The sequence below is a fragment of the Balaenoptera borealis genome (genome assembly GCF_965194805.1).
Source record: "Balaenoptera borealis genome assembly, chromosome: 18".
Lineage (NCBI taxonomy): Eukaryota > Metazoa > Chordata > Mammalia > Artiodactyla > Balaenopteridae > Balaenoptera > Balaenoptera borealis.
In genome coordinates, this window is record NC_138877.1 from 2,419,628 (window position 1) to 2,434,823 (window position 15,196).

Here is a 15,196-nt window from a genome sequence, read left to right on the forward strand (position 1 = left end):
AACCTGTTCGCTAGACTCTGGCTTACCCACCTCACTCTACATTCTCCCCCCTTAGGTCACATGCGCTCAGGACTTAACGGTCCCCTCTTCCAGGACGCTTCCTAATCCCAGCCCCGCTCCTGGTCTGCAGACAGCTGCCAGCAGGGATGTCCTACCAGTTTATCAGGCTCACATTTCCAAGCTCAGAGTTAAGCCCTTTCTCAGCCCAGTCCTCTCTGAGTTGTCCCTCACATGAGGCAGGGTAACCTGAAGAAAGAGCAAGCTCCAGAGCTGGACAGACTTAGAATCAAATCATGTGCTGCACATCAATTTCCTCATCTTTAAGATGGGGATACTACTACTGACTTTGTAGGCTGCTGTGAAGATCTAATAATATAGTACAGATGCCATAACCAATCCGCAAGAGAATGAGTCCTCTGTGCCCTTTGGTCAGCTAGCACTGTCATGACTCCTGGTCAGGCTGGCCAGAAAAAGCAGTGACCACCGTTGATTCTTCCTCGCGCTGGAAGCCGGGCCCCACAGAGCCTGCGCGCAGCGCCTCTTGGGGGACTTCCCACTTCTCACTCCCAGCTGAAAACTGGACGATGACAACAGCCTAAGGGCCTCCCGGCCTCCAGTCGCTCCACTTCTGGTTTGCCTTTCACACTGCGGCCAGAGATGAATCTGGAACACTGACGAGCCGGCTGGTCTCCCCGACAGAGTGTGCAATTCACATCCTACGTGTCTGTGCACATTTCAGCTGCACAGCTTCAACCACGGTTTCAGACAGCGGCCTATAGGTATCATTTCCCCAAGGGAACACTAATGACAGTCACTTAATCACTGTTTGTGCCAAACAGAGCAATGTTGTTTCTGCTTTCCTTCACCTGAATGGAACTGATTTCAAAGATAAATTTATGATGACTATCTAGTATTTCCCTTCTTTCGTGCTTTTCGAGTATTTTTAACCCAAGGTCCTGTCTGAGTAAGAGCTATGTATGATATCTGGAAATTCTTGGTTCTTTCCATTTTGTCTGTTTACAAGTACCTTCAATTTCTTAGTGGAATTCCAGGTTGCTTTCATAAACCAGTTGGTAACGGGTTAACAGTGATAAACTTTACCCACACTGCTTCTTTGGAAACAAACAGATTTGGTAACGTTTGCTCACAATGACCTAATGAAACACATTTTTTTTTCAAATCCATATCTCCTACATATAACATATTTTGAATACATGAAACATTCCAAAGATTCTTTAAGCAGTTAAATGGTATGGCTTTCTCTATAGCTTTTTTGTTACATTTAAAAAAAAATTTTATTATTATTTATTTTATTTATTTATTTTTGGCTGCATTGGGTCTTCGTTGCTGTGCGCAGGCTTTCTCTAGTTGCGGCGAGCGGGGGCTACTCTTTGTTGCGGTGCGCGGGCTTCTCATTGCGGTGGCTTCTCTTGTTGCAGAGCACGGGCTCTAGGCGCTGGGCTTCAGGAGTTGTGGCTCGCGGGCTCTAGAGTGCCAGCTTAGTAGTTGTGGCACATGGGCTTAGTTGCTCCGCGGCATGTGGGATCTTCCAGAACCAGGGCTCGAACCTGTGTCCCCTGCATTGGCAGGCGGATTCTTAAACCACTGCGCCACCAGGGAAGCCCCTCTATTACTTTTAACTTCTCCCACTTTGAGAAAATGAATTCCACAAGATCACGACCTGTTTCTCTGAACAGTACAGTGAAACCTCACGTATCTAGAGGAACACTTCAGGCAACTCCAATCCTTGGGAATCCTCCAGTTTTCTTACTTAAGCTGAAAACCCAGAAGTAAGAAAAACCTTTTCAGCATTTGAGACAACTGTCATAAAGAGCATGTAATAAAATATACTAAAAAGTTTCTCAAAATCTATAGCCTTGTATGTTCTAAAGCGGTGCTGACTGACCAACAGTAATACAATGGAGCCACACAGTGATTTAAAATTTTTTAGTAGAGCATTAAAAAAAGTAAAAAGACAAATCTATGTCATGGTGCTTAGCACATACTAACTACTTAGACAAATCACTGATGAATTAATGAGTACTCACATAAATGACTAATTTATGACTTTTGAAAAAAGCCTTTGAGATATGAAACAAATGGAACTCTCTTACACTGCTGGTGTGGATGTAAAATGGAACACAGATTTCGGAAAACAAAATTGGCAGCTTCTTACTTTATACTTAGCATATGACCCAGAAACTCCACTCCCACATATTTAGTCAAAGAAAACATATGTTCACCCAAGACCTGTGTATGAATATTCACAGCAGCTTTATTTATAACAGCCCCAACATGAAAACAACCAAAATGTTCATCAAGTGACTAGATAAACAGATCATATCCACACAATAAAATACTACTCAGCAATAAAAAGGAGCAAACTACTGACAAATGCAACACACAGATGAATCTGAGTGGAAACAAAGAGCACATATCAATACTTTCTGATTCCATTTATACGAAACTCCAGGAAAGGAACATATCTATGCTGGAAGAAAGCAGACCACTGGCTGGTCTCCTGGGGCCAGGAGAGGGGAGGACCTGAGTGTAAGGATACAGGAGGACTTTGTGGAGTGTGGAAATGTTTTAGATCTTGACTGGGATGGTGGTGACATGAGCAATGGACTCTTTAAACAGGTACATCTGATTGTATATAAAGGATCCCTCAGATCCCTTTGATAAGGATCCATCCACAGGCTTTGCAAATTTAATTACTAAAATATTTGGTTTTATATGTAGGAAACTATCTCAAAGATTAGAAACAAACAATATAGCAAAAAAGGTCTTAAGTAGGGAATACATTTATAAATCAGTGGGATCCTATAAAAATTAGGTTTATAAATATTTAACATCTTTAGAAATTATCTGGAAGAGGGTGTATAGTGTATAAATCTAAGCATAAAGTAAATGACAAGAACACATATGTGAGTGGGCAGTAAAGCAGCAGGTGAAATTCTCAGTGTTTCAGCTTGAAGTGTAGCAGAAACCATTTACTGCAGAAACCATTTACTGCGGCAGTGTCGGTAGTTGTTCAATTATTTTAAAAAGTTTGTTAGGGACTTCCCTGGTGGTGCAGTGGTTAAGAATCCGCCAGCCAATGCAGGGGACACGGGTTCGAGTCCTGGTATGGGAAGATCCCACATGCCGTGGAGCAACTAAGCCCGTGCGCCACAACTACTGAGCCTGCACTCTAGAGCCCGCGAGCCACAACTACTGAGCCCACGTGCCACAACTACTGAAGCCCGTGCGCCTAGAGCCCGTGCTCTAGAACAAGAGAAGCCACTGCAATGACAAGTCCACGTGCCGCAATGAAGAGTAGCCCCTGCTCGCCACAACTAGAGAAAGCCTGCGTGCAGCAAGGAAGACCCAACGCAGCCAAAAAAAAAAAAAAAAAGTCTGTTAATCCGGGGAGTCATTTGAAAAAATAAAGATACCTACATAACAAACATTTAAATTAACTTAAAGAAGTAACATCCATTTTAGAACCAAAGCCTTTTTTCTTTGGAGTGAAGCCACTGATTGAAATTACTGGTTATTTTTCTTGCCTAAGTATATAAAAGATAATTTATCATCTGTAGTTTCCAGTTTCATTTTTGTTAAAGTGCAGCAAAAAATATAAAGAAACAGGTGAAATTAATATCTCAAAATTATGACTTTATCACGTACTCAATACAAAAATCAAGATATTTTACATTCCTTTCTTTTTTCTTCAAAATCCAGTGCGTATTTTACATTACAAGACATTCAGATAATGTATTTCATTGGAAATACAGGCGCACATTGTTTTATTGTGCTCTGCAAATTTTGTGTTTCCTACAAACTGAAGGTTTGTGGCAACCCTGCATTGTCAGATGGTGGTTGGCATTTGTTAGCAATAAAATATTTTTAAATTAAGGCATAGACATTGTTTTTTAAAGATATAATGCTATTCCCACACTTAATAGACTACAGGATAGTAAAAATATAACTTTTATCTGCCCTGAGAAAGTAAAACATTTGTGTGACTTGCTTTATTGCAGTGGTCTGGAACCAAACCCACAACTTCTCCAAGGTGTACCTGTACTTGATTCATATTTAAATTTTGTAAAATTTACAAAAGTAAATAAAAAGTAAATAAAAGTGAAAATTAAAAAGTAGATTCACATACTCAAGTTGTTTCAAATATACTTGAAAATCTGCCAATACCCGAAGTGAATGTCAGTTTTTAAATTTAAATTTAAAATTAATTAAAATTCGGAAACTCAAGCTTCTTAGTCACAAGTTATATTTAACAGACACATGTGGCTACTGGTTACTTGACCGAACAGTCCAAGTACTCGTTTTAAATATAATTTCAACAAGCCTTGTGGCCTGTATCCCCAGTACACTGGGGACCGGGAGAAAGACACAGAGGACAGAACGGACTTATCTTCTCCGCACAGCGCTCCTCGAGATCAGGAACAGTGAGCTCTGCCTGGCACACTCCCCGCCGTTTACATGCACTGACGTACTTTTAACAGTACCGTCGACTTCCTTGGAACGGAGTGAAATGTACTGCTGGCGTGTTACAGAGTTATGTCTTGGGAAATATCATTTAAACATATTTCACCTTTTCAATTATGAGCCTTCACAAATTCCTAGAGAATTTGAACCAACTGATACCTTTTGTGGCTTTTTCATTTTCCCTCCCTATTCTTCCTGAAGGCTTAAGGTTTTATTTTCCTTATTCTTTTTTTGGTGGGGGTGTATCAATAATTTTTAACCCACCTATAAATCGCTTTCTGTTGTATTATCATTTGCTGAAATCATAAAAATAAAACTCTAAAACATGCAGATGCTTAAGCTCATTTCTCCTTTTGGAATCTCATGCTCTGTTCTGTAACTGTTTCCTCAAGGCTGTATTATATAAAATTTAATATTTTTGAATGTATAAATGACTTCTTGACATTTCATATGTAAGCAGTAGATATAATTTTCATTTTAATGGAAATGTAAAATTATCACACAAACATCCAGGTGTTTTATAATAAACCAAAAATAACTAGAATCTACTTACCTTAAAAAATTCCTTTTTCTCAACCATCTCATCGCCATCTGCATCCAACATTTTAAATGCAACATGAAACCCAGTATGGGGTTCTGCAAGGGAAGGAATGCAAGTTACCTGAAGATCTATAGATCTTCAAACTTGAAATAAGCCACCAGAAACAACATGAGTAAGTGCCTAAAGTAGAGGAAAAACAATCTCTTCTCAGGATAACAATTTTCAAAGGCTGATATGTTTCCATGGTGTGCTGTTCTGTTATTAAGTGTTCTGCCCTTCAAAGCAAAATTCATGTGAGAACTTAACGTATTTCTTCCACTCTACTAGGGGCTTTCCTATATTCTTACAGTACGTTCTCTATTTTCACATTGATTACTACTCTTTATTTCCCTTTCCCAAGAGTAGGGTTTTGTAAACATTATTTTGAAATAATTTTAGGCTTACAGAAATACTGCAAAGCTGGTACGGTGAGTTCCCACAGGCCCTTCACACAGCCTTCTCTCATGGCAGCATCTTATGTAACCACAGTACCTTTACGAAAACTAAGAAATTAGCACCTTTAACTAAACTATAGACTTTATTTGGATTCCATGGTTTTTCTATTCTAGGGTCAAACACAAGGAAGCCTGTTGTGTTTAATTGCTATGTCTCCTTATCTCCTCAGAGCTGTGAAAGTTTCTCAGTCTTTCCTTGATTCTCATGACCCGGACAGTTTGCAGAGAGTTACCGGTCAGGAATTTTGCAGAATGTCATGTGAGGGATTTTTAATATTCCTAAGTGAAGGCTGCGTCTGACTCCTCAGTTCAATAAGCCTTCAATTAAGGAGACAAAGTTGTGGGGAGCCCGAGTGCAGGGGAGGTGGTGAGACTTCAAGGATAATCTCACCCAAGAGAATCATTCTGTAGGTACAGAAAGCAAGGCACCAATAACATTCTTCATGATAAAGATATAAATACCAAACTTCCAACACCCTGTCTGGTAAAACGAGAGAATTCCACATGATCGATGAGAAAAACTGTGGAATACTTACTAGTGAGGATTGTAAGCAAGAAAAGATACTCGGTATATGAAACCAGCCCTGAAAGAGATAAAGACATCAGAAAGTAAGTTTTAGATGGTTTAGAAGTAATCATATACATACTATATGGAACCTTCACCTAATTAAAAACACACACATTTTTACTTTAAATTACCTCTCTGGTATAGCGGAAAATTTTCATAAGAGAGTTAAGTACAGTACTAATACTTCAAAAAAAAGGAGACTTTTATTAGGTCACTATTACTAGGAAGGAAGGGGAATGGTCATTGGTCAGCAAGTACAAGTGTCCACTAGAGGTTTTATCTGCATGGCATTTTGTGTAATTTCACCTCAAATTTTACTATTCATAAGATCTCAAGTGAAGCAAACTTATATATTCAGTAGAGTGACAGAGATTTGGATATACCAAAGGTCAAACCATGTTATTTAAAATGAAGGAATTAAATTTCTGTAGCAGTTACTTGATTTTAATCTATAGGTTCTCCCTGGTCTTTCTTCCCCTCAGTTTCAACTTAATTGTTGAAGAAGCCTGGTCATTTGTCCGGTAAAGTTTAAGAGTGTAGAAGACTTTGCTAACTGCATCTTTTTGGTGTCATTTCACATGTTCCTGTAACGTCTGTATTTTCTACAAACTGGTACTTACTTAGATCCAGAGCTGTGCTCAGATTCAAGTTTAGTTTTTGGCAAGAATTCTTTTTTTTTTTTGGCTGTGCCGTGCGGCATGCGGGATCTTAGTTCTCCAACCAGGGATCAAACCTGTGCCCCCTGCATTGAGAGCGCAGAGTCTTAACCACTGGACCACCAGGGAAGTCCCAAGAATTCTTAATAGATGGTGCTGCATACTTTCACCAGGAGGTCAAAATGTAAATGTTTACAGAAAATGCTAAATACCACTGAGAGATACTGATAGTAAGAGTTCCAGGACTTAAAAAAAAGGGGAAGTCTTCCAGAGTTTAGATGACCGAAGATGTCTCAGAGGAACTAGTTCTAAAAATGGTCTTTGTTCCTTTTTATGGTTGAGTAGCTATACTCCAATAAAAATTAATTAAAAAATGGTCTTTGAATGATGGGTGAAAACTGCAATGAAGCAGGGGTGGTATAAGTGGGAAAGCCGTATGTATAGGAGAGATGAAGCTGCATATGAACACTGAAAAGCGAGTGTTCGTCTGCACGGATGTTCCTGTGGAAGAGTCAGTGGGAAGCATAGCTACGTGGTGGCTCAGAGATGAGGAAGGAAGCCTGGCAGAGTGACGGCAGCGGACCTGCACCATCCTGCTGTGAAGGAGGACCTGTCCCTATGGGCCCCCGGTCAGATACAGCAGCGACGCACGGCCGAAAGCAGTGCAGAGCAAACAAGGCAGGGAAGGGTTTGACACCCAGGTAGTTCAGTGCTTCAGCTAACAGGCAACTTCAAGTATGTATTTAAATGCTCTTAATGACCTACAGTTTTTTACATCAGCAATTTTTCTGTCATTTTTATTTTGGAGCAGCTGTGCTTCCCTTTAATAAAAAGCCTAGAGTAAGTCTTCAGGTATTTTTTCCAAGAAATATTCAGTGTTTATATGAAGGGAGAATAAATTAAATGTGTTTTGTCATATCTCATACCTGAGAGAAATGCTCTAACGTTAGTTGAAGGATCAAAGTATTTCATATCTTGGCAGCCTCAAAAAAGTGAACAGGGGCTTCCCTGGTGGCGCAGTGGTTGAGAATCTGCCTGCCAATGCAGGGGACACGGGTTCGCGCCCTGGTCTGGGAGGATCCCACATGCCGCGGAGCAACTGGGCCCGTGAGCTACAACTACTGAGCCTGCGCGTCTGGAGCCTGTGCTCCGCAACAAGAGAGGCCGCGATAGTGAGAGGCCCGCGCACCGCGATGAAGAATGGCCCCCACTTGCCGCAACTGGGGAAAGCCCTCACACAGAAACGAAGAGCCAACACAGCCATAAATAAATAAATTAATTAATTAAAAAAAAAAAAAAAAGTGAACAGTTTTTTTTCTAATTTTCAAAGGAATACAGCAATGTGAAAAAATGGCCAAACTGCTGGACTGAACTGGGCTTGGTGCCAAAAGGAGACCTCACTTTTCTTTTCTTGAGACATAGGTACATGTCCTGTGCACAGGGGAACTTTCTGAAAAAGAAAATTCTTTGAAATACTGACTTAAATAAAATGCTTGAATAAACACAGTTGAGACAGTGTAAGAACAGCACCCTACACTCTCAAGATAGATTATAGACAATACAGCTCTCCAACAGCATTCTAGGCACCTGTCTCTGAAAATGCTTTTTTTTTTTTAAATTAATAGCTACTCTATTTATTTATTTATTTATTTATTTTTAGCTGTGTTGGGTCTTTGTTTCGTGCGCGGGCTTTCTCCAGTTGCGGCAAGCGGGGGCCACTCTTCATCGTGGTGCGGGGGCCACTCTTCATCGCGGTGCGCGGGCCTCTCACTATCGTGGCCCCTCCCGTTGCGGGGCACAGGCTCCAGACGCGCAGGCTCAGTAGTTGTGGCTCACGGGCCCAGTTGCTCCGCGGCATGTGGGATCCTCCCAGACCAGGGCTCGAACCCGTGTCCCCTGCACTGGCAGGCAGATTCTCAACCACTGCGCCACCAGGGAAGCCCTGAAAATGCTTTTAAAGGAAACTGACACTTCCGAATATTTATAGGAGAAACAGTTTAATACATATTTGTTGCACTGAATTGTAAAATAAATGCTGTTAAATGTCAGTGTTTCAAAACTGCATGTCAAATAGGAAAGTATTTTAAATAATTCATATTTAAAAAAAAAATTTGTTTTGGCGGCACCGCACGGCATGCAGAACCCCCCCGACCAGGGACGGCGCCCCCTGCAGTGGAAGCGTGGAATCTTAACCACTGGGCCGCCAGAAAAGTCCCTATATTTAAACATTTATTAAAGAATCCTTAAGGGCCGCTAGAAGAGATGATTAAATTCTGTTAGCTACTATGCTTCTCTAGAAATATTTTAAATTTGGAACCGTTAAAAATATGACTCACTACTAAATGCAATTTTGAGGACTCCGTTCTCCAGGGAGAAATTACTACATGTGTCGTAAGAGCACATTCATACCTTACAGTATATGTCATGATTCATATCTTACAGTATATGTCATGATTCATATCTTACAGTATATGTCATGATTCATATCTTACAGTATATGTCATGATTCATACCTTACAGTATATGTCATGATTCATATCTTACAGTATATGTCATGATTTATATTCAGTGTATCCTTGAGGGTGGCATTATGTTGAGAACTCTGCTCAGTTTCAAAAAATACATAATAATTATGACTTATAATTTACTTCTCTTTATAATAATGCATGGAGGTGGATTATTTCCTTATTTCAAGAGTATACTACCCTTTTGTTAGTTATGATATAATATACATTTTGATAGTTCTTTTAGGTGGTAAAGTAGAATATTTTAAATTGTTCCAAATGTAGCTAAGTTTTACATTCTTTTTTTTCAAATGACTTCATTAATATCAACAAAGGAGTATATCTGGAAAAAAGTGTATCTTCAATCTTTCCTATAAAATATTCAGTGTTTTTTCTTTAAGCTGGAATGTAGATTTCAACTCATGTATTTCAGAGAAAAACTAAAAAAATAAGTCTTGTTAAGTCCTTCCTCAAGATTTTTTCTTGTCCTGTAAGTTCTCTAGAGGTGGGAGAAGAGAGGATGAATTCAATAAATATTTAGGAGGCAAAATTAGAAAGATCTGTGTTTGGCTGCATATGAAGGATGGAGGGGCAAAGAGAAAGGGTTCAAAGCTCTTTCCGGGTTTCAGTGAGCCGGGTGAAAAGTACCACCACCCAGAAAGACACAAACAAAGCCTGGGTTAAGGGCAGCGGCGTCTGGGGAAGCGGCAGCACCTGGGGAGGCCGCAGTAGCTCTTCCTTGGCCTTTTCACTCTCTCCTTCTGATCCCCGCACCACCACGTGGCTCTGCTGTTCTCCTGCAGTTCCCTGTCAGTGGCTTAATTTCCTTGTCACCAGTAAGTTCTACCGTTAAGTCCCGATTTCCCTACCAGTGCTAATTAGTGACGGCTGTTTTTAATACACCCCGGTGCGAATGGCAGGAAGTTAGGCTGAATTCTCCTCCTGCCGCTGCCCAGCGCACATTTTTATTCGTCCTCTCTGACTCTGAAGTGAATGCTGTCATGGTCTCTCCCCCTGCAGTCACTTCTTCCTTCTAGTTCCCCTTAAAGCCTCTCTTTCCTCTATTTCTCCTACTAATATCCTGATAGATTTGCCTAAAGGGGGGGGGGGAAATCAACTTTCTGCTGTGGACTTCCATCTTCTATTTATTTTTCGAACAGTCCGTCACTAAGGGCCTTCTCCCCCATCATCCAGAAATACTGACCTTTTATTCTTTAAGAAATCTGTGTGATGCCCCTGTTCATTTTGAGAATATAAGTAGTCCTCCAGTTACATAAAGAACCGGGAACGAGAACTATCGAGTGAGAGAAGTGTGTGAGTAGGCTGATGGATTTGTCTCCTTATGGTTCGACAGCGGTACGTACAGATGGAGACACAGAGCTAGATACAGAGACATGTATGTGTCTGTTACTGAAAGTTAGACAGTAAATAGAAAAGAAGTTACTAACCATCTTTCTCAGTATCCTCTGTATCTCCTATGGTACGGAAGCAGCACAGCTGGTAACGACACAGATTCACAACCCTCCTTCCCGAGACCAGACCGTGACTGCGGACATGGCCCCGGCCCAGCAGAACCTCTAAGTGAGCAGCTCCCGGGACAACCCCGCCCCCGCCCCCCAGCCCCGTCTGAAGCGCTACGACTGTAACTGACACAGCTCTGGAAGCTGCACTAACCGTCTACTTCCCCTCAGGTCGAAGTGCTGCATTCAGGGCTCCACGAACCCGGAGCCCGGAAGCCTGGCCACTCCACGCTGTCAGCTCCGCGCCGAGGACACGACGGTCCGCTCGCTGCTCTGAAACCTCCACTCCGGCGTCGTGCGGGAGGCCTCAAAAACACTGCCCCGCACTTGCCAGGGCGCCTCCCACCTCCGTCAGAGTTCGTAAAATCTTGCTGTTAAGCCTCGGTGTCTCCTGTGAGACCAGAGGGCCCCCGGCTTTTCCGGGCTGACGAGTGGCGTGCGCTCTGCCTCTGTCCACCGCGCCGCCCAGCGCGCGGCCCCTGCAGTCCCTGCGGAGCCGCCCGCCGTCCCCTCTTCTGCGCCCTCCTCGGGCGCCTCGCCCCTCGGCCCGGGGGGAGGGGCCTCTCTCCTCCGACCTGTCGCCTTCTCACAACGCTCCCACGGCAACCCGCCGCTCTCAGGACGCGGCCCGCGCTCCTGCACACGCCCTCCGCGCTGCGTGCGTACGGCTGAGGCTCCGCTCGCCTCTCTGGCTTCCGTCCGGCCGCCCTCAGCGGCCACAGCCCGCTTTCCCAACGGCCTCTGTCCTCTCGGATGACACGCCCGCAGCTGGTCTGCACTTCATCCTTCCGGAGCCAACCAACCTCCATGCCTCTGCTTCTCCCCGACGCTCTGCGACGCTCTCCGGAATCCCCTTCCTCGCTGGTCGCCGTGGGCCGAGCCCTGCCGCACCTGACGGCGGCTTCTCCGCTCGGGACGCCGGGACCCTTGCAGACGGCTCAGGTGGTGTCTCCTCTCCCCACGCCACGCTCACCCCAGACCGCTGCTCTCCCAACCTCTCGTAGAAACCTGTTACTCCGAGGCTGATGCCGTCGAGCTGACCCCCTCCGACCTTCTTCCCGGTCACCTACCTAGCTCCCTCTCTTTAGCCTTCCGTCGCTGGAGGCCTGAGCGCCTGGTCCATCGTCCAGCACACAGGGCCACACTCTACTCTCAGACCTGGGGTCACCTCTGGCACGTTCACGCTGCCACCCACTCGGCTCCAGCCGGCCGATTCCACGACGGCACCCGAGGCCGAGCTCACCTGCAGCGGCTTCCGCTCCGAACCGGAGCGCGGACCCGGCTCTGAGCGCACGGTGGGCCCCGCTCCTGGGTTCCCAGCTCGCCTGCCCCCACCCTCACTGGCCGCTCCCTCCTGACATCCCACTTTCTTTCCATCGCTCTTCCCATCTTACCTTCTTCTCGCCAAGGCTTGTTACTTAAAGTCTCTCGTGTTTTTCAGTAAAACTGCTGCCCTCGCCACCGTTAACCCCCTAGCGCACGACTTTCTTCCCTGCGTTTGCCTAGTAACACCCTAACCGCACGCCTCTGTGCGCTTCCCGGCCTGCCCGCGGCCCGCGGAGAAGCAGCTGCTGGCCGTTCCCTCGCCACCCACATTCTCTTCTGAGCTCTGGCCTTCCCAGAAATCTTCCTGCGTTTCTCTGTCGGCTCTCTTCACTGGTCACAGACGCCACTTCACACCTCCTCCTTCCTCCACACCCTCCACTTTACGACGGAATCAGAGCCACCCCCCAAACCCGCCTCAACTTCTCACCCTCCTCTGCAAACATGTGCGGTGAACCCCCACACGTCACCCCTCCCCACGGTACCACGCAAAGCTCCCCGCTGAGGGGCGCGCCCCCCGCCCCCTCACACCCACACGCGCGCTCAAAGCCCCTCGTGCAACACAGACCGCCAGGACCGGCCTCCAGCTCACACCCGCCCCGCCCTGGACCGCGCCTGCCCGTGCTGGTGCGCGGGAGCACCCCCTCACCGCCAGTCCTGTAGCCACGTTCGGACCCCCTCCTTCTCGGGCCCTGCACACTGAGGCTCCCTCCCTCCCTCCCCCCCAGGCTCCCGCGACTCCCTCGCCTCCTCTGATGCCTCTGCCTCCCCTCGTCCACGGGCACCTCCTCCTCCTCTGCTCCCGTGAATGCTGGGGCCCTCTGCGTTATCTCTGAGGCTTTGTCTTCTTACTCTAGAATAATCACTTTACTTACTTACTTATTTGGCTGCACCCCTCGGCATGCACAACTCCCCTGACCAGGGATCAAACCCGCGCCTGCTGCAGTGGAAGCACAGAGTCTTGACCACCGGACCGCAAGGGAAGTCCTTTCTCTTCTTCTTCTTTTTTTAATATTTATTTACTTGGCTGCGTCGCGTCTTAGTTGCGGCACTTGGGATCTTTTGTTGCAGCGCGCAGGCTCTTAGTTGCGGTGCGTGGGCTTAGCTGCCCCGCAGCATGTGGAATCTCAGTTCCACAACCAGGCATCGAACCCGAGTCCCTTGCATTGGAAGGCGGATTCTTAACCGCTGGACCACCAGGGAAGTCCCAAGTCCTTTCTCTTCTCTTTTTTTTCTTTTATAAATAAATTTATTTATGGCTGCATTGGGTCTTTGTTGCTACGCGTGGGCTTTCTCTAGTTGTGGTGAGCGGGGGCTACTCTTTGTTGCGGTGTGTGGGCCTCTCACTGTGGTGGCTTCTTTTGTTGCAGAGCACGGCCTCTAGGTGCACGGGCTTCAGTAGTTGCGGCACGCGGGCTCAGTAGTTGTGGCACATGGGCTTAGTTGCTCCGCAGCATGTGGGATCTTAGTTCCCGGACCAGGGATCGAACCCGCGCCCCCTGCACTGGCAGGCGGATTCCCAACCATTGCACCACCAAGGAAGCCCATGTCTCCTTATTCTAGACGCTCTGCCTCACCCTTCTCTCCAAGCTTACTGAAATCGATGTTTAAATAATTTTTCTGTGATTGCTCAAAGAGTTTAAGAAAAAGTTGCTTCAAATGTAATGAGTATTTTATTATGATTTAAAAACATCTATTAAATAACACACTGTTATAACATTCTCTCTGTAGATTCTCTAATGTATGTTCTTCAATATGCAGCTGCAAACCTCATAACTTAATTCCTTAATAATACTTTGGTTAAATAAAACACAAGTAAAACAAATAAAAATTACCTTTATCGCCAAGGTCTCTAAAAAAAGTTGATCCACAACCAGCTCTTTTGATTCCTGCCAGTATGTCTTCAATATCCTTTGAATACACATATTAAAATCTTTCAATTTAACTTATAATAGTTGATTTTCTATCTTAAAAAAAAGAAAAAGAAAAAAGACCTTCACCTCCATTGCTTACCTTATTTGTCAGCCTCTTGACTGAAGTTTTACCTATAGCAAAGAAGAAATATTATTTAGTACCCACATACCTTGGTAAAATTCAACTTCCATTAAGAAGAAAATCACTTAAAACACAAAACAAATAACTAAATATTTATAAAAAATAGAAGTCTGGCAATTTTAGCTAATATCTTTAAACAAAAGTTATGAGCCAGAGAATTCTAAGTGTAAACACAAACACTATAGTTCTTTGTAAGACCTATTTTCACTTTCACTCACTCCCTTTCAGAAATATGGAACCTTCTAACCATCTATGACTCATCATAGCTGTCTAAGAGAAATAAATTTGTGCCAAACATTATTTCTTTCTTTACATTATTAAAATCTGTCTCCTTTTGCTTTCATTGACTAAAAAAATACACATTCATGTTTCAGAAAGCTACCTTTTTTACCCTGAGAAGTTCTTAAGGTCACAGCTCTGCAGTCAGATCTAAAAGGCTGGTCAGGGGCTTCCCTGGTGGCGCAGTGGTTAAGAATCCGCCTGCCAATGCAGGGGACACGGGTTCGAGCCCTGGTACGGGAAGATCCCACATTCCGCGGAGCAACTAAGCCCGCGAGCCACAATTACTGAGCCTGCGCTCTAGAGCCTGCGAGCCACAACTACTGAGCTCGTGTGCCACAACTACTGAAGCCCGGGCGCCTAGACCCCATGCTCCCCAACAAGAGAAGCCACTGCAATGAGAAGCCCGCGCACCGCAACGAAAAGTAGCCCCCGCTCGCCGCACTAGAGAAAGCCCGTGCGCAGCAACGAAGACCCAATGCAGCCAAAAATAAATAAAATAAACAAACAAATAAATAAATAAAAGTAAAGGCTGGCCAAGATGGCTGTTCATTCTAAAGTGATGTTACTTTTAACAATTTCCTACTGGATAACAGATTAAAATTCTTTCAGGCTTTCCGCCATCTTCTTTAGGCTGCCCCCATTTCCCTCTTATCCACTGTAATTCTAAAGCAATCACCTTGCTTCTTTTGTTGAGACTTTTTCTGAAGACAGCCTCAAGCCATTTACACATCTAGAACACTGAGAAATATTTTGTAAATTTTATTTCTT

The 15,196-nt window shown here is 44.5% G+C and overlaps 1 protein-coding gene across 2 annotated transcripts in view; it reads right to left on the reverse strand.

The window, feature by feature from the left end:
- MICU2 (mitochondrial calcium uptake 2) overlaps positions 1-15,196 on the reverse strand; it is an 88,718-nt gene that overhangs the window by 25,584 nt on the left and 47,938 nt on the right. Inside the window, exons 3-6 of one of the 2 annotated variants that reach the window (XM_082364964.1) lie at positions 14,105-14,136; positions 13,927-14,002; positions 6,057-6,104; positions 5,039-5,121 (exon numbers count right to left, since the gene is read on the reverse strand). In XM_082364964.1, the coding sequence (XP_082221090.1) occupies positions 5,039-5,121; positions 6,057-6,104; positions 13,927-14,002; positions 14,105-14,136 (239 nt within the window). The remainder of the gene's footprint in view (positions 1-5,038; positions 5,122-6,056; positions 6,105-13,926; positions 14,003-14,104; positions 14,137-15,196) is intronic. The other variant, XM_082364965.1, reaches the window with a different exon arrangement.